General features: G+C 38.2%; 2 protein-coding genes and 1 pseudogene across 6 annotated transcripts in view; 2 read left to right on the top strand and 1 right to left on the bottom strand.

Annotated features, from left to right (window-relative positions):
* The window catches only part of APPL1 (adaptor protein, phosphotyrosine interacting with PH domain and leucine zipper 1), a 52,249-nt gene extending 51,906 nt beyond the window's left edge, over positions 1-343 (bottom strand). The window contains exon 1 of the mRNA XM_037798723.1: positions 192-343. Coding sequence (XP_037654651.1) covers positions 192-245 — 54 coding nt within the window. The 5' untranslated portion in view covers positions 246-343. The remainder of the gene's footprint in view (positions 1-191) is intronic.
* On the top strand, positions 310-20,086 carry HESX1 (HESX homeobox 1). Of its 5 annotated transcripts, XM_037798787.1 has the most exons (8): positions 310-688; positions 1,657-1,791; positions 12,208-12,243; positions 13,888-13,989; positions 18,514-18,777; positions 19,283-19,482; positions 19,744-19,845; positions 19,941-20,086. In XM_037798787.1, exons 5-8 carry the CDS (start codon positions 18,621-18,623, stop codon positions 20,037-20,039), a joined length of 558 nt encoding a protein of 185 aa, XP_037654715.1. In that variant the 5' UTR covers positions 310-688; positions 1,657-1,791; positions 12,208-12,243; positions 13,888-13,989; positions 18,514-18,620; the 3' UTR covers positions 20,040-20,086. The 5 variants fall into 5 exon arrangements, with proteins under 5 accessions (XP_037654715.1, XP_037654709.1, XP_037654695.1 ...); XM_037798781.1 differs by lacking the exons at positions 12,208-12,243; positions 13,888-13,989 and having other exon boundaries at positions 310-621; positions 18,695-18,777; XM_037798767.1 differs by lacking the exons at positions 12,208-12,243; positions 13,888-13,989 and having other exon boundaries at positions 18,695-18,777.
* On the top strand, positions 2,201-2,831 carry LOC119505877 (annotated as a pseudogene).
* Positions 20,087-21,498: the final 1,412 nt, after the last annotated feature.

Below are 21,498 nucleotides of genomic sequence, written 5' to 3'. Positions count from 1 at the left end.
CCGCGGGCCTCGGGCCGCAGGCCCGGCCTTGGTGGCTCCAGGCGCCGCCCGCGACGGTCCCGACGGGCGGGGGCACTCGTGCGGCGACGCCCACCTGGGCCCGGGCGGGCACCTGCGGCGGCGACAGCAAAAGGCCGGGGGTCGGCCCGCCCGGCTCATTCGCTAGCCGCCCACTGCAGTCCGCGCCTCACCTGCGGGCTGTCCTCCAGCGTCTCCTCGATAGGCAGCTTGTCGATCCCCGGCATCGTGGCGGAGGGAGGGCGGCGGCAGGAGACGCGACAGCCGACCCGCCCGCAGCAGCTGACCTCGGCCCGCCCTCCCTCGCAGGCGCCGCCGCCTTCGCTAGGCCCTAAGCTGGCGCGCGGGAAATCCCGCCCCTTAGCCCACCCTGCCCCGCCTCCCGCGTGTTCATTGGCTTGAGGTGACGTCCGTCAACGCTGCGAGACTAACTGGGAGGTTCCTTCGCAGCGCGGTGCTGTGTGGCCGGCGCTACCCTCCCAGGCGGTGGAGTCGGCACTACACGCGTTGGCGGGTGCGTTTTCTACCACCGTGTGCATTTGGACGTGATTGGGAGGGGCCGTCTCCTCCATGGCGTGAGAACGCGGGCGACCAGACCCTCGAGTGAGGATCACACTGGGGAATTTTGACGGTTTCACTTCTCCCGCAACTTCTTTCGTGAGAGACCTTGGTAAAAGCCCTAATGCTGGCGCCTTTCTTTCGCTTCTCGAACTTTCCAACACTGTCCGAAGCATCCAGCAAAATGATGCTAGATATCTGTCATCTATGATTTCTGGTAAATTCGTGGACAGATTCGAAATTACCTTTCTAGGCACTTGGGATATCAGAATAGTCAGTTGAAAACAGGTGACTTTGTTGCCAGTTCATCGGTTCTTACCTAGCCTTGAAGGACTAACACCTGTAATTCAGACTTCCAGATTTCTTTTAAATCACAAATGAAAATGCAAAATTATTTTTAAAATCAAGATACACTGGTTCATTATGTTTGTAACTGATTAGCACTTCTGTCAAATCAGAAAATTTTGGAAAGGTTTTAAATAGATCCTTCTGCCTCTAATTTTGCAGTAGAGAAAAGTGAAGCTCAGAAAGTTGGGGATTATTTGACCAGGTCAAGATCAGAAGCTGGGCCTTCCCCCTGCGGTTTTTGGTCCTCTTCCCCAAACTCACACTGTCTCATTTATTTTTATGTAAAGTTATAGGAAGCTTTCATCAGTATAGCGAAAAAAACGGCAAAATCACTAGTGTCCTCTAAAAATATAGCCGTTAATCCTGTCAATCCATTCCATTTTCGTTTAAGATATATGAGATGCTGAGTGAAGAGTGTTAGCTGCCTGGTTCCACAGATACACTGGAACAAATCCAAATACAATGGAACAAATCCAAACACAGTTACATATTTTATGTAATGCAGTTAAATATTTTAAACTAAAATACTAGATTTCCCCATGATCTCTTGAAGGAAAGATGAAATCAGGTTAAAAACATTTTATCAAGTAGACCTGCAATACAATGCCACAAAATTATCCTTTAAATGAGAGCTATCCCGTAGATTTTTTCTCTATAAACAGCTAGTAACTTGCTAGAAGAGATCTTTAGTTTTTGAGAAAGATGATGTGAAGTAATTTCTTGTATTGTTAGCAATAGGGTTCCCAGATGCTTAGATGTACCCAGCATCATGCAGACCCCAACAACCCAGCTCTGCCCTTCGTGTCTCTTTTCCACACTTCCAGCAAGAGTGCTTGCAACCTGTTTGCAGAAAGGAAGACTCTCAAGGTAAGTGACCTGGACAGAGCTGTGATTTAGATTATAATTGAAGGAGAAGCAAGGTGGTGAAAACTGGTAAGAGTAGGGAGTACGTGACAAGTGAAAATAAAGTCTGAGAAATAGAGTAATCATATGGTGTAATTAATGGGGAATTATCCACTTAGTCAAACCAAATATTTCCAGTGAAAAATTCCGTTAGCTGGGTGGGGTATTATCAAGTTAAATGGTTTCCTTTTTTTTTGTCTCTTTTGTACATATAAACTCTGTTGCTGCAAAGAATTTTCAAGAGGCTATTACATTATCAGAGAGGGACAAGGAATTTTTGTCAGGCTCAACTGGTTAAAAAAATAAAAACCACACTCAACCTGCCACTGCCAAGGACCGGTGACCCCTTGGCCTCTCCCCCTGGAATGCTCAGATGGCTCAGGTGAAGATCAACGCAAAAGCCAACAAGGGGCGCTTCTGCCGCTCCCCCTCACTGGCCGGCTGCTCCAGCCGCCTTGCAGGAGAGGCTGGACCAACGGGGGCTCAGGGCTGAAGCTTTGAGGGAAGCAACAACTGCTCTTGAGCAACAGAGAGAAATGCTCTTGGAAATGATCCGCCATATCTAAAATAGCCAGGACCCCAGGCAGATCAGCAAGGGAGAAAGAATTAAATCTAACTGCAAATGGTTTGATGGGACAAGCCCTCAACCTGTGAAGTTTCAGTAGAAACAATTAGAGACCCCTAGCCTGAAGAATCTCTAAAGCATGCCATCGGCATTATGATGAGGTGGTCAGTAAGTTTCTGGATGATGTGGGAAATGCCAAGAGTCATTTAATGTTACTGTACAGTGAGTGTACATCTAAGGTACCACCTGGGCCAGTTGATCAGAAATTTCAATCCATAGTAATTGGCTTTGCTCTTGAAGATCAGAACAAAAATAAGAGAAGATTATGGACTCTACTTAGAAATATTGAAAACTCTAACAAGGTCATCAAGCTGTTAGAGCATGCTAAAGGGGCTGGTTCCAAATTCTGCAACAAAATGCTGAAAGCAGATTTAATTAGTTTTCAGCCCTAAGAGCACTAATAAATAATGATGTAAAAATGACAAAATACTATTTTAAGTGATGACTAGTTCTTTATGTTAGGTATAACCACTCATTTGATAGGAAAAGTTGTTTCAGATGAGGCAAGTATCCCAAGGTCATGAGTTTTGTGAATAACACAAAACTAGAAAAATTTTAATTATTTGCAGTTCTAGTTTTTAGATTGAATTTTTGCCTTTTACAAACATCTAGCACCTAAGATATATATTTTTACTATCAAGTGGATGAATACATAGTTTGTGGGGAAAAATAAGTGCTCCATTGGCGCAAAAGGCTTCACTGCTCTTTCCTCTGCTTTGCCTGGCATGGAAACAAATGGGCACATGGGGCATTTAATTGACTAGAAGTTCTTTACCTATGCAGCACACATTGTGCATGTACTGTTTAGCCAAGCACTATGTTTAGGGGACAAAAGGATTTGCAAAAGAAGATCCTTTCCCTATGTCTGTCATTCAGCTAAAATTCAGGGGCATCTGTATCAGAGTATTTTGAACTTAAAAAATGCATAGGTGTTTCATAATGTGAATGTATCTTTTTATATACATGAAAACATGACATAAAATGTGAGGAAAAACCACCTATAAATCTACCACTGTGAACAATTTTATGTTCACTTTATCTGTTTTCAAATGCATTATTTCTATAAAAGTTTAATAATTACAAAAATTAAAAACAAAACAAAATGCAAAACAGGTTGACATTCAATTGGCTGGGAATGTGGTTTAGTCAAATGATAAAACTAGAATCTTAAAAGTCCTTCTAATTGGAGTCTCTCATGTTAGGCCACTGAACACCCTATTTATCGGAAAAGATGATTGTATTTCCTATTTTAAAACGTCTCCAAGGACGAAGAATTCAGCCTCTTTTGATTATCTTTCTAAGTTTAATCAGCCTAAGTTTTGTACAATTGACTATACTTAGTTCATTTTAAGCCCATTTCTTTTCACACAGGAAATGAGGCTTGTTCAGAGAATGCCTCAGGGGTTACTGTAGACTTACTAATTGACTTTGGCCAACTGGTTAATTTTATGAAAGGCAAGGCAGGATTAACAGCATCCACCAAAGAACTCATTGAGATGTTTCACACATATAATTTACAATAAAAGAACACACAGTTGTGTGGATAGGTTTGTGAATTATTAGTCTCCTAAAATTATACTTGATCTTCTTATAATTAGGTTTTTACATGGCTCTCCTTGAAGCCTAGTCTGTGGTCTCCAATAGGAAAGACTCCAACAACCCAAATGATGCTAGTGCTTTACTTTTAAAGTTATTCCCTTAGGCCAGTGGTTTCCAAACTTATGCACACATAAAAATCATCTGGGGAGGTGGTTAGAATACAGTCCTGAGCCCTGCTGGAAGATTCCGATTCAGTGGGTCAGAGGTGGAGCTGGGAATCTGGGTTTTCAACCCCAGCTCCCCAGTGAATCTGAAGCTGGTAGTCCTCAAATCACATTTTTAAAAACTCTACCCAAGAAGGGGAATAACCATTCCCTTTCCCATATAACCTTGTGTTTTAGAGAATTTAAAGAGTCAAGTAAACTTTTAGAAATGGAATCCTAAGTAACAGCCGGAGATGGCAAAGGGACACAATTTCATCTACAATCATCTACAGCGTGCTGGAAGCCTCCTACTCACAAATATCCCCCCAAAGACTCCATCACTTTAAAATTCTGGGGAAATCATGCTCCTTTTAAAAGTACAATGTGTGATGCAAATAATTCTGGATGTTACCTAAGTAAATCATTCCTTAGTGGAATTCACTTTAAAAGAATTTGATTGTTGTCTTTTTTAACATCCAGCTGAGAAGAACCAAATTCAGGAACTGGGTATATTAATTGGCAGTTGGGAAGCTTGAGTCACTTTCATTTACCAACTGACTCTTCACTATGCCCCTGCAAACCAGGTCTGTCTTTGACCTTGATGTTAATACTGCTTTTCCTCATTGTCACGGCATCGTTAGAATGCAGGGCAAATTCTGTAGCTTCTACTTCTTTGACTGCTAAAACAATAAAACCTTACTTCTAGGATAACTATATATAGTTTTGCTTCTTTTATGGTTGCTTCCTTTCCTCTTTGGAAGAGATAAACTAATTCCTTTATCAGGCCAGCATCATTCCCATTTGTGTGGGGAGGTGGATGAGAGTATGGGCATAGGCTTTGATACCGGCCTGGCTGGCTTTGAATCCTGGTTCCACTCTTTACCAGCTCTGTGATGTTAGGCAAGTTACTTAACTTCTCTGATTATCCATTCCATCATCTGAAACATGGAGCTTAATATAAAAAAACCTGTATCATACAGTTGTTAAAATGGTTAATGAGCTTTTAGAATAGTGCCTGGCACAATAGGCATTCAACAAAAATTAGCTAATTTTTCTTTTCATTATCTTCTGTTAAATATTAAAATGTCGAAGGACTTGCTTTTAAGGCAGCTTTCATTCTTTTCATTTTTTCCTCTTTGTTATACCTAAAGAAACCAATATTTTCTATATCAGAAAATTGCGCTCCTTATCTTACAGAATGCTGTTACTTATTTAAATAATATTACTGTTACCCTTGCTAGTGTTTTATCACTCTTAATTTAGGTGCTTTTGTGGTCAAAACCAAAATTTAAAAATCAATTTAAATATGTATTTTGGTATTCCAGAGAAAGGATGTAGATACCAAGACAGTAAAGGTTATTACCCTGGTTTGGGGGTAGAGGGTAGAGGGGTACAAGATGCTCCAAGGTAAAAAGACACAGTTTCATGACACTCCTACCCCCTCAGGAATTCTGCAGAGCAGCCGGCAAGTCAGTGGAGAAGTTGCTGTTAAAGAAGTCAATATGTCCCATGTTTGTTTAATCATTTAGAACATTCTAATTTTTGTGGAACCACAGAAAGCAGTAAAAAAAACAAACAAAAAACCCCAGTAACTGAGAATTGATTGAATCAGTACTGTTTATCCCATTGCCAATGCAAATGTGAGTTGCAAGGTTAATCAGCACATCCTTCTAAGAACACGAGATGGTGCTATTAATTCAATTTGGGGATTCTAACTATCAGGGAGTGACCATCTGTCTTTTTTCAACAAAGAACAGAACAAACAGACAAAAAATCCCTGCTCTTGCAGAGCTACAGTCTAGTGGAAGTAGCAGAGAGAAAGACAATAAAAAGTAAACATAATAAGTAGTATTAGAAGTATAATGTATTAGAAGGTGGTAAGTGCTATAGAAAATAGAGCAGGGAAAAGAGGGTGGGAGGCAGTTGTAAATTTAGATAGGCTAGTCAGGGTAGGTCTTAGTAAGAGGGTGACATCTGAACAAAAACTTGAAGGAGGTGAGAGAGTGAGCCATGAGGACATCTGAGGGGAAAACATTCCAGGAAGAGGGGCCACCAGGGCAGAGGCCCTAAGCCCTAAAGGAGTGGCCTGGCCGGTTTCAGTAATCGCACAAGGCCAGAGTGGCTGGAGAGGAGGGAGCCAGAGGAAGAATCCGAGGGGCAGTGGAGAGAGAGAGGAGGCCAGATCGTGTATAGCCTTTGGGCTACTGTGGGGACTTTGACTTTTACTCTGATTTTAAACAAAACACCTTTAATAGAGGTTGTGGTTTGAAACAAATGTTGGGAAGCCAAGTGAATTAATGATATGAGACATTGTGAATTATGGGCAAATTAACTTATGTTAAGTAAACTCAGTGGTTTATAAGATACATTGGTTTAAAGGAAAAACACATTGAGCAGGGAGTGACAGAGCTCTAGAAGGGAGAGAAGGGCTTTTGTATATTGGGGAGCACCTAGCACGGGCTGTTGGTGCTCAACGGGGTAAGGAAGGCTTTCTTGCAGTAGGGCAGCCAGCAACAAGGCATCAAGCTCAGGTGAGTAGAGCAGGGCATCTCTGTGGGAATGGGGTGGTGGTGATGGAAGTTTGGTTACATAAAAAGGATAAATCTGATGAGTTAGATAATACAGAGGATAATGGGAACCAGGTCTCTCCCTGTCGGAGAAGGGAATTATAAATATGGAAAGGAAGAAAGCTAGAATGAATCCTATGGTGCTGGTTTGGAATTAGAAGTATCTGTGTGAACTCATAGAGTTCAACAAATAAATAGGAATAAACATACATATCAATGTGTGTATGTACATACATATGTTCCCCAGCTCCCAATAGCAGTGAGCACACGGAGCCCAGATCTTGGCTTCCAAATACCATTTACCTTTAAAAAGAACTAGAACTCCTTGGAAAAGGGAAAGGAAGACTAGGGAAAGAGCAAGATAGTCCTGGGACATTTTGTCCCAAAAGTTAAGAGAGTGTTCAAAAATGATGTGTCAAAAGGACACAGAAATAAGCTTGAAGGAGACTCATATTAGTCAAATCAGGGAAAATTTGAGCATCAAAATAAAGAATGAGATTATAACCCATTAAATAACCAGGAAGGCATGAGTCCATACCAATAAATAAATGAATAAATAGAAAGTTTGATGAGTGTCGGGATCTTTACATAAGTTTAAAGCACACCCTCACAAAATACTTATTAACTACAAAGAGGAAAAGAGTTACTTTACAGTGGAGAAACCTGACAGACACCATCTTAATCAAGTGCTCAAACTTAAATATCACCAATAATGGGACAAATCAAAATCATGTCCTGCTTTATAGGAAATAAAGAGAAGAACACAGGATCACTTCTGTGACAGTTCTGCCAAAGATTCTTAACCTGAATCTAATCACGGGGAAACATCAGACAAACCTAAAATGAAGGACATTCTGCAAATGTAATCTTCAAAAGTGCCGAGGTCATGAAAGGCAAGGAAATACTGAGGATCTCTTGCTGATTGAAGGAGGTTAAGAAGCACAACTGAAGGCAATGCATTCTGAACAGGATTCTTTGCTGTAAAAGATGTTATTGAGGACAATGGGTGAAACTTGCATTAGGTTTGATGACTAGATGGTAGTGTTGTATCAATTATTCTTCTTTTGAGGGTTTTATTGTGATTGTGCAGGAGAATCTCCTTGTTTGCATAATAATTGTATGGCTTTTTACAGAAATCTCTGCCAAAACACCTAAGATCTTGGGCAGTTTTCCTGATGCTAATGATTTGAGTCTTAAGTGAAATACGCAATTAGGAAATAAATTATCAAAACCTGAGTGGATTTACAAGATACTAAATCAAAATAAAATATGAATCTCTCAGCCTTTGCTTCACCTTATACATATAGACGTTAAAAATATAGACTATCCAATTTTATCATTTCTGGAATCTCTTCAGTCAATATATCAGGCTTTTATTTTTCATATCAAAGTAAATATTGAAAAATATTGAAGCTATGTCATATGCAAGGTTTTTACAACTTTTTTTCTTAATCAGTACATTCTGATGTTTATATCATGAGATCATTGATGAAGACATTACAGTGGCATTTAGTTGGTAAAATGAATAATAGAACACGGGTTTTGGAGACTGAATATGTGAGTCAAAGTGCCCCTACTTATTAGTTGGTGTCTTCTGCAAGTTACAGCTATACTCTCTGCTTCTGTTTTCTCAGCCACAAAATGGTGGAGGATCTCTGAGAGGATTAAATAAAAATATGCTTAAAATGCTTTACAAGTTATAAAGCACTATAGATATTTTGTATATATGTATTCATTATAACATTATTTCAGATAATAGCATTTATTAGAAATGAACAGTAGACATATTAATGGTGAAACACTGTTCTCATGTCAAGAACAAAACGTTGATGCCTATTTTCATCATCACTGTTTTCTACATTGTTCTATAATTCTAGACCAGCATTGTATAATAGAACTTAGTGTGATGATGGAAATGGTATATATATATATATATATATATATATATATATATATATATATGTATGGTCAATTCCTGCATTGAACTATCCACATTTCAGGTGCTCATTAGCCGCATCTGACTGGTGGCTATCATATGCACTGTCTCTGTACAGTGCAGATAGAGAGCATTTCCCTCATTGCAGAAAGTTCTATCGGACTAAAAGATCCATTGGTCTAGAATTATAGAACAATAGGTAATAACAGAGATGATGAAAACATCTCATATGCATTCAACATGCCATTTTATTTTTTATGCCCTTTAAAGTAAGTTGTACACATCAATACACTTCCCCCCGAACACTTCAGCATTCGTATCATTAATTTTTTCATGCTTTTGTAGATAAGATTTTACATACAGTGGAGTGAACAAATCTTAGAGAACAAATACCAATCAATAAGTTTTGACAAATGCATACACCTGTGTAATCCAACCTCATCTTGGTAAGGTGTAGAACATTACCATCACCCCAGAAAGTTGCCTTATTCCTCTTCCTATTCAGTCCTACCTTCATCCACACCCTTTGATTTTGTTGCAACATAAACTAGTTTTGCCTGTTCTAGAACTTCCTGTAAAAGAAATCATACTGCACGTATTCTTTTTGTGTAAGACTTCTTTCACTCAATACAATGCTTTTGAGGTTCATTAATGTTGTTACATACATTGGTAGTATATATCTTTATATTTCTAAGTAGTAATCCATTGTATAATTATCAGTGTAGTTTGTTTATCCACTTTCCTATTGATGAGCACCTGGGCTGTTGCCAGTTTTGGCTTTTAGGAATAGAGCTTCTCTCAATATTCTTGTGCAAGTCTTTTCATGGACTATATATTTTCATTTATCTAGGAATGGAATTGTTGGTTCACAGATTAGGTATATGTTTAATTGTTTTCTGCTAGTGTATAGAATTAAATTGATTCTTGTATATTGACCTTTTATACTGTGACCTTACTAATTCACTTATTAGTTTTAGTTAGTAGCTGTTTTTTGTGGAAAAAATCGTGTCATCTGTGGAATAGAGATGGTTTACTTCTTCCTTACTAATGTTTATGACTTTTATTTCTTTCTGTGCCTCATTGCACTGGTTAAGGTGCAGTATAGTGTTGAATAGACATGCCGAAAGTAAACATCCTTGCCTTGCTTCTGACCTTAGGGAGAAAACATTCAATATTTCAACATGAAATGTTAAGATAATTTTACATTTCTATATATGCCTTTTATCAGATTGAGGAAATTCCCTTCTACTCCTAATTTGCTGAATATTTTTAAGCATGATGGGTGTTTTTTTGCATCTATTAGAGTACTATGATTTTCCTCTTCTTTCTGTTAATAAAATACATTACTTTGATTTTTTTAATGTTAAAGCATCTTTGCCTTCCTGAGATAAGCCTCAATTAGTCATAATGTATTACCCTTTTTATATATTGCTGTACTCAGTTTGCTAGTTATTTAAGTTTTTTGTGCCTATGTTCATAAGGAACTTTTGTCTATAATTTTTGTAATGTTTTTGAAAGTTTTTGTTATCAGCGTTATTCAGACCTCACAAAATGGATTTGAAAATATTCTATTCTCCTCTGTTTTCTGAAAGCATTTGTTTAAGACTGGTGTTTGTGTAAAACTGTTCTTTAATGTTTGGTAAATTTTACCAGTGAAGCCATCTGGGCCTGGAGTTTTCTTTGCAGGGAAGACTTTGCTAACCAATTCAATTTCTTTAATAAATATGACTAGTCATATTTTCAATTTCATGCTATCTCAGTTTTGGCCATCCTACTTTTTAAAAAAATTTGTTCATAGTGTTTTGTTATCTTTTTAATGTCTGTAGGCTCTGTAGTGTGATAGGCTAGTGGGTAGGCTCAGTATTCTTATTACTGGTAATTTGTGTTCATCCTTTTTTTTCTTGATCAGTCTAGCTAGAGATTTATCAATTTTATCAATCATTTAAAAAAAACTAATTTAGACATTTGTTGTTTCCAATATTTGTTTTTTATTTCATTGATTTCTGCTCTTATTTTTGCTTCCTTTGTTCTACCTTGGTTTACTTTTGTTTTTCTCCCTAGTTCCTTATGATGGAATCTTATGTTTAAGTTACCTGGTTGCATAATAAATCACTCCAAAATTTAGTGTTCTAAAACAGAATATTCATTTAATACTTCTCACAGTTTCTCTCCATCAGAAATTCAGGAGTGGCTTGGCTGCCCAGTTCTGTCTTGGGATCTCCATTAAGACTGGGGTGGAATGTCATCTGGGACTTCAATCATCTGAAGGCTTGACCAGAACTAGAGGATTCACTTCCCTAGTGTCTCACTCATATAGCTGGCAAGTCCATGTTGGCTTTTGGCAGGATGCCTCAATACCTCTCCATGTGAGCTTCTTCTCAAACTTGTTTGAATATCCTTATTGTGTGGTGATTGGCTTACCCCAGAATAAACTATTTAAGAGACCAAAGCAGAAGTTGCAATGCCATATAATACTTAAACTTGGGATTAACATATTATTAATTAATTGTAGTGTAGGTCTCCTGGTGATAAATTTTCTTAATTTTTGTTTATCTGAAACTGTCTTTATTTTGCCTTCATTCTCTAAAGAATATTTTTAAATATTTAAAAATATTTAAATATAGAATTCTGGACTGGCATGCTTTTTTTATTCTTTTAGCCCTTTAAAAATGTTGGTCCACTGTCTTTTGGCCTCCATTGCTTCACATGAAAAATCAGTGTATAATCTTATTGCTATTCCCCAAATAGATAATGTGCCATTTTCCTCTGGCTGCTTTCAAGATTTTCTCTTTATCTTTGACTTTCAGCTATTTGCCTATGATGTGCCTGCCTTTGGTTTTCCTTGTATTTATCCTGCTGGGGATTCTCTGAGCTTCCTGAATATGTAAATATATGTCTTTCACCAAATGTTTGAAAATTTCACCCATTATTTCTTTAAATATTTTTCTATCCCCTCTTCTCTCTTCTCTCCTTCTGAAATTCCAGTTACGTACGTGTTAGATATTTTGATATTGTCTTACAGGTTACTGAGGCTCTGTTAATTTTATTTTCAATCATTTTGCCTATGTGCTCTTCAGATTGGATAATAATGATTAGTATATATTCAAGTTCACTTACTCTTCTGTCATCTCCAGTCTACCATTAGGCTAAACCAGTGAATTTTCTACTTCTGGTATTTTATTTTCCAGTTCTAGACTTTACCTTTCATTCTTTTTTTAGCTATTTCTGTGACAACTTACACTATTTGTTCATTCATTTGAATCATATTTTCATTGTGTCCTATTTACAATACCTAGTTTTCATTCTTGTCAGCTAAGTCTAACATCTAGTTATCCCCAGAATCTGCCTCCATTGATTACGTCTTCTCATGAATATGGGTTACATTTTTCTGTTTCTTTGTATGTCTGGTAATTTTGGATTATATGCTGGACATTGTAAATGATATTTATAGAGTCTCTGGATTCTATTATAGTCTTCTAAAGAGTGTTTGTTTGTTTGTTTTTTAACCAGACTGGGCTCAAACTCTGAACTGTCTTCCTTGTGGTGGTAAGCAACTAAAATCTTTATTCAGTCCTTTTAAAATTAGCTAGGCTGCTTGATATCTTTCCTGTGCATTTCAAGTTCAGGGAGTAGCCAGAGATTTGGGCAGAGTTTATATGTAGAAACTGGGCTCTGAATCTCTCTCGTTTCCAGGACTCTCCTCTCACTGTCCACTGTGGTAGCCCTTAACTCTATCCTTTGGTCTTTTAAGCTAGTAATATTATAGATCATCCCATAATGTGCTGATTGGGGTCTGCCCTCAGGTAAAAAGCCATAAAAGTGAGAAACTAATCTAGTGCTCTTCACCAGGTCTCTTCTCCTTTTCAGTTTCTTCCTGCTTTTGGCCATTTTCCAATACTTTGGGGTAATTGTCCTTTTATATTTTTGTCCAGGGTTTGTATCTTTGGAAGGGTAGATAGTTAGGAGTTACTTCACCATTACTATAAATGGAGTTAGAATGGCCTTTTAAAGGGCCAGAAACCATAAAGGGCAAGATCAACGCATTTTACTACATACAACTTTGTATGACAGTACACATCATCAGTAAAGTCAAAACATAAAGGACAAAATGGGGGAAATTATGAATTATATATACCAGAGAGTTCCCATCTTTTCTATAAAAATAACTCTTATTCAATTAAAAGCAAACAAACAAAAAACATTCTCCCCATTAGAAAAATGGACTAAGGACATAAACCATCATTTTGCAAAAGAAGAAACACATTTTGGCCAATAAATTGTGGAGAAATAAATGCCCAACCTTACTAATAAATGGAGGAATGCAAAAAGAAATAATGAGATTCTTTTGCTTATCAGATTGGAAATAATTGAAAATGTTTATGATAATGAATGTTGGCCAGGGTGTGGATAAGGGCACTCATGACCGAGTCCAAAATGCTTTTAACTTATCCACTGAGTATTTTTCAGTACTATTTTTTTTTCATTTTTATCAGTTCCATTTTTTCTTTCTAAAATCTTCCCATTCATTGATGATAGCTTATTTTTACTTGCCCCTATTTATGACTCCAATCTTTAGTTTCTTAAACTTTTATGTATAGCAGTTGTATATTCTGATAATTCCAATATCTGAATTTCTCCTTATCTGTATTAAATACAGATATAGATGTGACTGCTGTGACATGACGTCCCCAAATAACAAGACTGGTGTTTATTCCTCCCACATTACAGCTGAAGTAGGTAGTCCAGTGCTGGTATGGAAAGTCCAGTACACAATCAAGAGGGTCCCAGGCTCCCTGTCTCTTGTTACACTGCCATCTTACAACATCTCACCTAATTCCACCCTCTCATACACAGTCCACACAGCAGGAAAGGAAAAATGGGAACATGGATGGAATGCCACTTCCTTTCAGAAGCAGGGCTTAAAAGTTATACACATTACTTCTGCTTACATCTATAAGCTTGAGCACACCAACCTGCAAGATGGTCTGGGAAATGTAGTCATTAGCCTTTACCTAAAAATTATATTGCTATTGAGAATGTATAGAATGGATATTGGGAGACAACTAGCAGTCTCTGCCACAGAGTATCTCTGTTCCTGCTGGTTTTCACTCATGGTGGCTGGCCTCACATGCTTGATGATCTTTGATTTGCGTTATTTTAACTTGTGGGAATCCTGTGAACCCAAATTAGGGGAAACTTTCCTCCAGAGATGGTTTGGAACCAAGGAGTTGACAGTACTGGCCTGAAGTGGGAGTCTTCGATTCAGCTGCTTCACCTACTGCTGGCCTGAGGGTTAGTATCCTTGTTGCAGTGCTACTAAAGATATTTGCACTTGAGGGCAACATCACTGTTCCCAATTACAATTTTAGTTCTTGGCTTTTGGCTTTTGTGTTTTGTTTTTGTTTTATTTAATGAGGTTCTTGGAAATGTCCTTTACTTGTCGGGATCAGCAGTACATTTGAAAATAGGTTTTATCCAGGATCTAGTTGTGCATAGTAGAAGGGTCTTTCAAGGGATCTGATCCAGTATAATGTTAGAACCAGAAATGTCCCATTCATTCTTCAATTTACTTCAAGTCTGGCTTTAAAAAAAAATAGTCTACCTTCCAAGGTGTTAAAGTTGCCAGTAATTTCCTTGTTAACAAACCTAGTGGTTACAATTCTGTCTTGATCTAACTCATCCTCTCAGTAGCATTAACACCATTGACCATTAATTTATTCTTTCACCTAGTATGAGCCAAGCACTGTTTTAGATGCTAAGGAGTAAACAGAACAGACAGAAATTCTAGAGATAGGAGACAGAGAAATAGATATATTAAATAGTATGACAAAAGATGGTAAGTACTATGGCAAGGGGGTTCGGAAGTGCTGGGAGAGAGATTGCAATTTAAAAAGGGATGGGAAGGGTAGGCCTCATTGGGAAGATGACATTTGAGCAAATACTTGAAGGAGGTATAGCAGTGAGCCATGAGGATATAGGGGGAAGAATATTCCAGACAGTGGGAACAGCCAATATAAAGGCATTGATTGTGCCTGGTGTGTTCAAAAGAGGAGGAAGAGTCCAGTATGACTGGAATAGAGTAAGCATGGGAGGAATAATAGCAGATGAGATCAAATAGGTAAGAGGTTGGAGGCAGATCATGTAAGGTCCTGTAGGCCATTGCAAACTGAGATGGGAGATGTTTTCTGAGCAGAATTGTGACATGAACCGACTTCTGTTTTTAAGTGATCCCTCTGACTGCTGTATTGAGAGTAGACCTTAGGGGTTCAAGAAGAGAAGCAAGGTGAACACTTGGGAGGGTATTGCAGCCATCTTTTGACTTGACCCTGTTTCTGTCTTGGCTCTGTCTATTACCACTTCTCCAGATTTTTTTTTTCCTGCCTTGCTGGTTGTTTCTTCTCCAACTTTTCTTCCCCCGTAACCTCCAAATATTACAGCATTCCAGACTCTTCTTTTCTCTAGTTTCATTCTTTGGGTGTTCCCATGCAGACCTATGGCTTTTAATCCCATCTTTTTGCTGGTGATGCACAAACTTAGAATTCCAGCCCTGAGCTCATGCTCATGTATCCAACAGCCTACTTGTTACCCAAACAGGATATCAGTTTGATATCTCCCCAAATCTTTCCTCCTCTAGTCCAGGCTTCCACACCTCGATAAATGGCACTGTATTTGTTCAAACCCAAAATGAAAGAGTCTTCTTGAAAGCCTTCCTTTCTTCACATCCATATCTAATCCTTCAGCAAGACATATTCTTCTACCCCAAATCAATTCCTCCAAAATGCCATGAATCAGATAACCTCAAAAATCTCAGTGGCTTAAACAATGAAGATTTATTTTTCTCATTCACGAGACTGCGTGTCAGTTGGTGTTTGGCTGAGCATGGCTGGACCTGGCTGACTTGGCTCCAGTTGACTCCATGTGTTCATCCTGGGGTTCAGACTGAGGGACAGCAGCTACCCCAGGGATGTTTTTCTCATGGTGATGTCAGAAGCCCAAGAGGGCAAGCCAAGCCATTTTGGCACATTTCAAACTTCTGTTCGTATCAGTCCCATTGGCTGGAGCAAGTCACACAGACAAGTCTAAAGTCAAGGGAGGAAAATATATACACTCACCAAGGCCACAGCAAGAAGGTGGCTATATAATATATTACAGGAATTGAAGAATTGGGATCAATTATTCAATCTTCCACAAACTCCAAGATATGTCTTGAAGAATATCAACACCTCTCTCCAAACCCACCATTAATCTTGTCCAAGAGCCATCATCTCTTGCCTATGTTTTCACTACAATATCCCTCACTCCTAGAACAGTGCCTAGCATGTAGTATATGCTTAATAGATTGTTGTTAAGTAAATAACTCCCAACTAATTTCCCTGGTTACACTCTCATCCCCCTCCAATCCCTTTCCACATAGCAGCCAGAGTGAGGTTTTTAAAAACATAAATCCTATCATGACAGTCCCAGCTTAAAACCCAACTTCTCTTTGCATTTGAACTCCTTACAAGGCCTTTAGAAAGGCCAGCCAGTATCCACTTGGGCCTGGCTTGACCAAGTGCTTGGTACCACTCGCTCCTCCCCAGCCTCTTGCTTTTTCTCCCTCAAATATTTCAAGCAGTTTCCAGCAACAGCACTTTTATTCTTGCTGGTTCTTCTGACTGGGATGCTTTTTCTCCTACTCTTTGTATGCTCGGCTCTCTCTGATCCTCAGCTGCAGCTCAAATGTCACCACCTCAGAGAGGCCTTCCTGAGAAAACTGTACTTACGGACAGCCCGCCCCCAGCTGATGCTGCATCGCCATCACCTTGTTCACTCCTTTCAGAGTGTTTATTACTCTCTAAAATTACCCTGTTTTGTTCATTGTTGGCATCTCTAGCACCCAGAACAGTATCTGGCACATATTAAGTGAATGTACGAGGATACATGTCCCCCACATTTTTAGAGAAATTCTTTCCTGCCTTTTGTTTTCATCCCCTCACCCACATACAGAATGGAGTTAGGTAAATCCAAATAAAATCAACTCAAGCTGAATAAGAATACTGGAATGTCCTTGTTGATAAAAGAGAAATTGGGAACTGGAGTTGCTTTAGCATGTGCTGTTGACATCCTTACAACTTCAGCACCTCAGAGGCACATGTCTGTGGCAGAGGGGAGTCTCAGTGATTTCCACCTCCTGCACTGACTGTTTCCTCATTCTCATCACTGACTAACATACTTGATAATTTACTTACTTACTGCAATTATTGTTTGTTGCCTGTCTACCCCACCCCCATCCCTGCTCCAAAGTGAATGAGCTTCACAAGGGAGGGCAAGGATCCTGTTTTTTTCTGGTGGAGTGGTGCTCAACTGATTGTGAAATGAATACACGAATGATTAATTGTCTCAGAGAAAAGAAAGGCATCTGAATACGGCCCGAATTCCCTCTCTTCCTCCAGGTCTTCCCAGATTAAGTCACCCCCGTCTTTGCACAGTCTACATCCCATGACACTTTATACAGAACTTGCATGAGGTGTAAACTTTTATTATGGTTTATTCATTCTCAGAAACATTTTTCATGTATATTTATAGACCCATCTTTGGTGTGCCTGTTGATGCTTTGTATGTGAGATACTTTGTTCACCCTAGAACTTGCAGCAGGAGGAATTTAGCTTAATATTTGTGGCACCATGATGGGACAAAATCTGAAGGGGTTGATCTCTGTCCTGTCAAGGCTATTTCTTCTGTGAGTAGCATTTACTTTTCCTTTTCTCTGAAGAAAAGACTGGTGGGCACTTAAATTTATCTTCAAGAAGGTACTGGAAGTAAAAGAGCAACAGAGTACAAGAACTAGAGATTATTACATCGCTTTGAGGGAATGACCACTTCAAAATCTTTTGAATTAGCAATTATGCTTCTCTATTAATTTCAACTTTTTTTTAGAACTGTGAAATTTAAGTATTCTGTTCTTTTCACAAGCCCCATCGTCTTCATGAAAAACCTCCAGTCTCTCAAAAGATCCGAAGAGGGAAATTTTTCCTTTAAAAAATACAGCAAGAAAGATGTTCTTTTCTTTGAAATAACTGTGGTGGGGGGAAGAAATTATTCTCTTTAGTTTGATTGTCATGCTTTTAAATGCTGGAGGGCGGTTACATATGAATCTTCATATAAACTTGTATCATTCTCATTTAAAAGAAAAGATGAAAGCAGAGAATTAGCCCATTAATTATTTAAAATACTTGGTGCAATTGTACCTATGAATTAATCCAGGCACTTGGAAGACAATTACACTCAGTTTTAATAACATTGCCAACCTTTTCCAGTATGCTGCACTCCAAATACTATTGTGTTTTCATTGATGACATTAACTATTACATATGCATATGAAAAACCAGCATTTTAATCAGAATTACCATAATAGCATTAAGAGATTATTATTTTTTCCAATTTCCTCAGAAGAAAATTCACTTAAATTAGATTATTTATTACTTGACTGCTCTCCTATCTTGCCTGTTTGCTTAGTTAATTGGAGTCCATGAAAGTATAAACGTCAGAATTAAAAGCATGATTTTATACATTAATGATTTTAAATAAAAGAGGAGTACTACGTTTGTGCATCACTTCTTTTGAGAAAGTTAAGTCTGTGTTCTGCTTAGGAGAGATAACCCTTTTTGTCCCTGTAGGTGGCCCCCCTGGTGTAGCCATTAGTTGCTAATTACTTGCAAACAAATAAACAATTAACTCCTGGATCTGCTGGGTGGGAGAGTGTTCATTGACATGCTAAAACTTCCTAAAACAGGATTTTAATTAGTGACGTTCTAAATCCAGCCTCCTTGTCAACAGAGCTATAAGGTGAACTGCAGGAAGATTCCAGCCCTGTACACGTGGGGCAGAAGCAGCAGAGAGGCAGGGAGAGGACTGAGCTGTTGCTCTGTGCAGTCCACGCAAGGATGTCTCCCAGCCTTCAGGAAGGTGCTCAGCTTGGGGAAAGCAAACCCTCACCCTGCTCCTTTTCAATTGATAGCATCTTAGGACGGGACCAGAAGCAAGACTGTGGCCCATCAATGAAACCTCACAGGCCCTGGGCAGACACCTGCGGCTCCTCAGGTATGCCACAACTTACTTTTTTTAACTCTTCATTATTTCATTTGCGGTGATTAATTTGTCCTTTAATTCATACCACTTACAGTTAGAGAGAAGCTGCAGTTCCATACAATTGTATAACTGAAGCATCTAGGACTCACTTCCAGCTGATTCCTATGGGAAATAAAAAGAATATCAGCCTTAAGCCAAGTGATTGTAAAGTTCACTTACAAGACGTGCCAAGAACCTGAAATTTACTTCAGAAGATCTCTCTGTGTTTATTTGACACATCAGATATTCTGTTTTCACTGAAAAATAATTGACATTCAGACACCTAAATGTTTTCTATTACCAAGGCAGACTCTTCATTTTTGTTTGGTTTTCTGTTGGTGAGGAGTCAGTTCTTTTTTGAAACCCAGGAGAATTCCCCTGGGAAAATTAAAGATAAGTTCCTGAAATTACTTCTTTTAGAACTTTGTGGAATGTAGGATTGGACATATTAGATGAGGTTTTATTGTTCTGTTTTTAGGGAAAGATGGAATCCTACACCTACATGTTCCTGGTCTTCCCAGTGGGATCTCATTCCCTTGTACTGTGGATCACCCAGTGCTGGAAGAAAGAGTTCTGAAACATGAAAATTACTTTTCACCGTCAGAAAAACTGTCTTTGAAAAGAGAGTTGAGTTGGTATAGAGGCCGAAGACCAAGAACTGCTTTTACTCAAAACCAGGTGGGAAGTTGTTTCAACCGATAATAATACAAAGGTTTTAATTGATGCCTTGTTTAGCAAAAAGCGCATTAACTTTGGTATCTCAGTTTGGAACCCTTATTAATGAAATAGTAGACTGGATCATTTTTTAACAGTTTGTAGAAAGACAAAAGAAAAGGCTGACAGATTAATTGCCAAGGTTTTAAATACAAGAATTTTTCTATAGAAATTAAAGCTTATTTTTGGTGTCATACTGAATATTGACATTTGATTTATTCTTAGATTGAAGTTTTGGAAAAGGTCTTTAGCATAAACTGCTATCCTGGCATTGATATTAGAGAAGACTTGGCCCGAAAACTGAATCTAGAGGAAGACAGAATCCAGGTAATTTCCAAATTTACCTGTTACTCATGCTGCTTGGATATTAAGAATAATGAAATAATGTTTTTGAAAATGATTTTATTTTTCCTTAATTTTAGATCTGGTTCCAAAATCGGCGTGCAAAGCTGAAAAGGTCCCATAGAGAATCACAGCTTCTAATGGCGAAAAAAAATTTCAATACAAATCTCCTGGAATAGGATCAATGGAAATGTCAAGTGTTAAAAATGTGGTTTTCTTGTCTGCATTTAATCTGAATAGTGTCTTTTTTTTCTGAAAATATATTGTAAATAATTACATGGTACATATTATATTTGGAACTTTCAGTTAAGATAAATTCCTTTCCTATCTATTTTAGTAAGCATTTTCAGAAAAAGTCATCTATTTTTTAAGTGAGCAAATTTAATCTAATAAATTAGTTTGCTAAAATCAATATACTCATGACTAAGTGACTTCACAAGCTGGATTCCATTTACAAACTATTTCAAGTAAAAAATCTGAGATACGGCACAAAGATGTGATTTGTTTTAATTAGTTTTCCTTCAAACACATGTTGAAGCATGTTTATGCTTAAATATATTATAGAATATGATTTATTCATGATTCCTCAGTTTCTGTTGATTTCTGGCATAAAGCAGTGAGAATATCTCACCATATGTCAAATCAAATCCTGTTAGTATGCCAGTTTCAAGTGTTGTTTTGTTGTTGTTTTTTTAAAGCAAAGCCAGTATGCCAAAGTATAGCTATCAAAGAATCAGCAGTCATATTCATGACATTGGTATTACATTGCACAAAAAAACAATGTTGTGCTTTACTTCATTCATTCAAGTGATAATGATTATCTGGCTTGTATCTATTTCCAGTTGAATGATTTCCAGTCAACTGTATATTTTGTTACAAACATTACATTGACTGAAAAGATAGGATAACTGAGCTGCCTTTTGTATGTGCTCTGATATAGTTACTGGAAATAATCAGGGCATTTTCTGAGGGTCAAAAACTGTGTGTTTACTTTGCATTTACCATTTTCCCACTGTTCCTGCCAATTAAAGATATGAGTAGGATAAGATGCATGACGAGAAGGGAATCCTCCATTGGAAATCTGGGTATTTGTTTTCCAGTTAATGGAAGGCCTAAGTGGGTGTCCTTTTTGTAACGTTAGCTTGAGGACGCGGCTTTGTCTACTGGAAGCCACATTTTAACTTTGGTCTTTTTAGTTAAGTTCTACCTCACTACCCTTTTCCTTCTTTCCTATCCCTCTGTCGTTTTTTCTCCCAGCAGTAACCAGAGTAGATAGTTCTTACTGAATTATTGATACTGTACCCACTGTTTATTTTTTTCTTGGATTTTTTTTTTAATTTTAGCATGAGAAAGACTGGAAGAAAATTGCATATTAATTCTGAGGAAAAGGAACGTGACTCAGATTTTTAAAATCATTTACTGGGTGTTCATTTCAGGGTAGAGATCTCTGGGTTCCAACTTAAGCTGTGCTTGTTCTGCTCCACTATTGCTGAGATGGAGAGGGAAGGAGTAAGAGAAGGAAGAAGGGGGCAGCAGGGCAGTGAGAGAAGCCCAGGGGGTCATTAAGTGTTTTCTATAAAACCCTTTACTGTTGGATTGGGCCATATTTTTCCAATATAAAAATCTGTGTATATTAAT

Source organism: Choloepus didactylus, chromosome 1 (assembly GCF_015220235.1).
Source record: "Choloepus didactylus isolate mChoDid1 chromosome 1, mChoDid1.pri, whole genome shotgun sequence".
Lineage (NCBI taxonomy): Eukaryota > Metazoa > Chordata > Mammalia > Pilosa > Megalonychidae > Choloepus > Choloepus didactylus.
This window is presented reverse-complemented; position numbering and strand designations above follow the sequence as displayed.

What these genes read in the sequence shown, in the direction of transcription:
- HESX1 (XM_037798781.1), top strand. Translation starts at nt 1,694, where the DNA reads ATGCAGACCCCAACAACCCAGCTCTGCCCTTCGTGTCTCTTTTCCACA. An exon ending in AGACACCTGCGGCTCCTCAG is followed by an intron (nt 18,778 to 19,282) that starts GTATGCCACAAC and finishes TTCTGTTTTTAG; the next exon opens with GGAAAGATGGAATCCTACAC. An exon ending in CTGCTTTTACTCAAAACCAG is followed by an intron (nt 19,483 to 19,743) that starts GTGGGAAGTTGT and finishes ATTTATTCTTAG; the next exon opens with ATTGAAGTTTTGGAAAAGGT.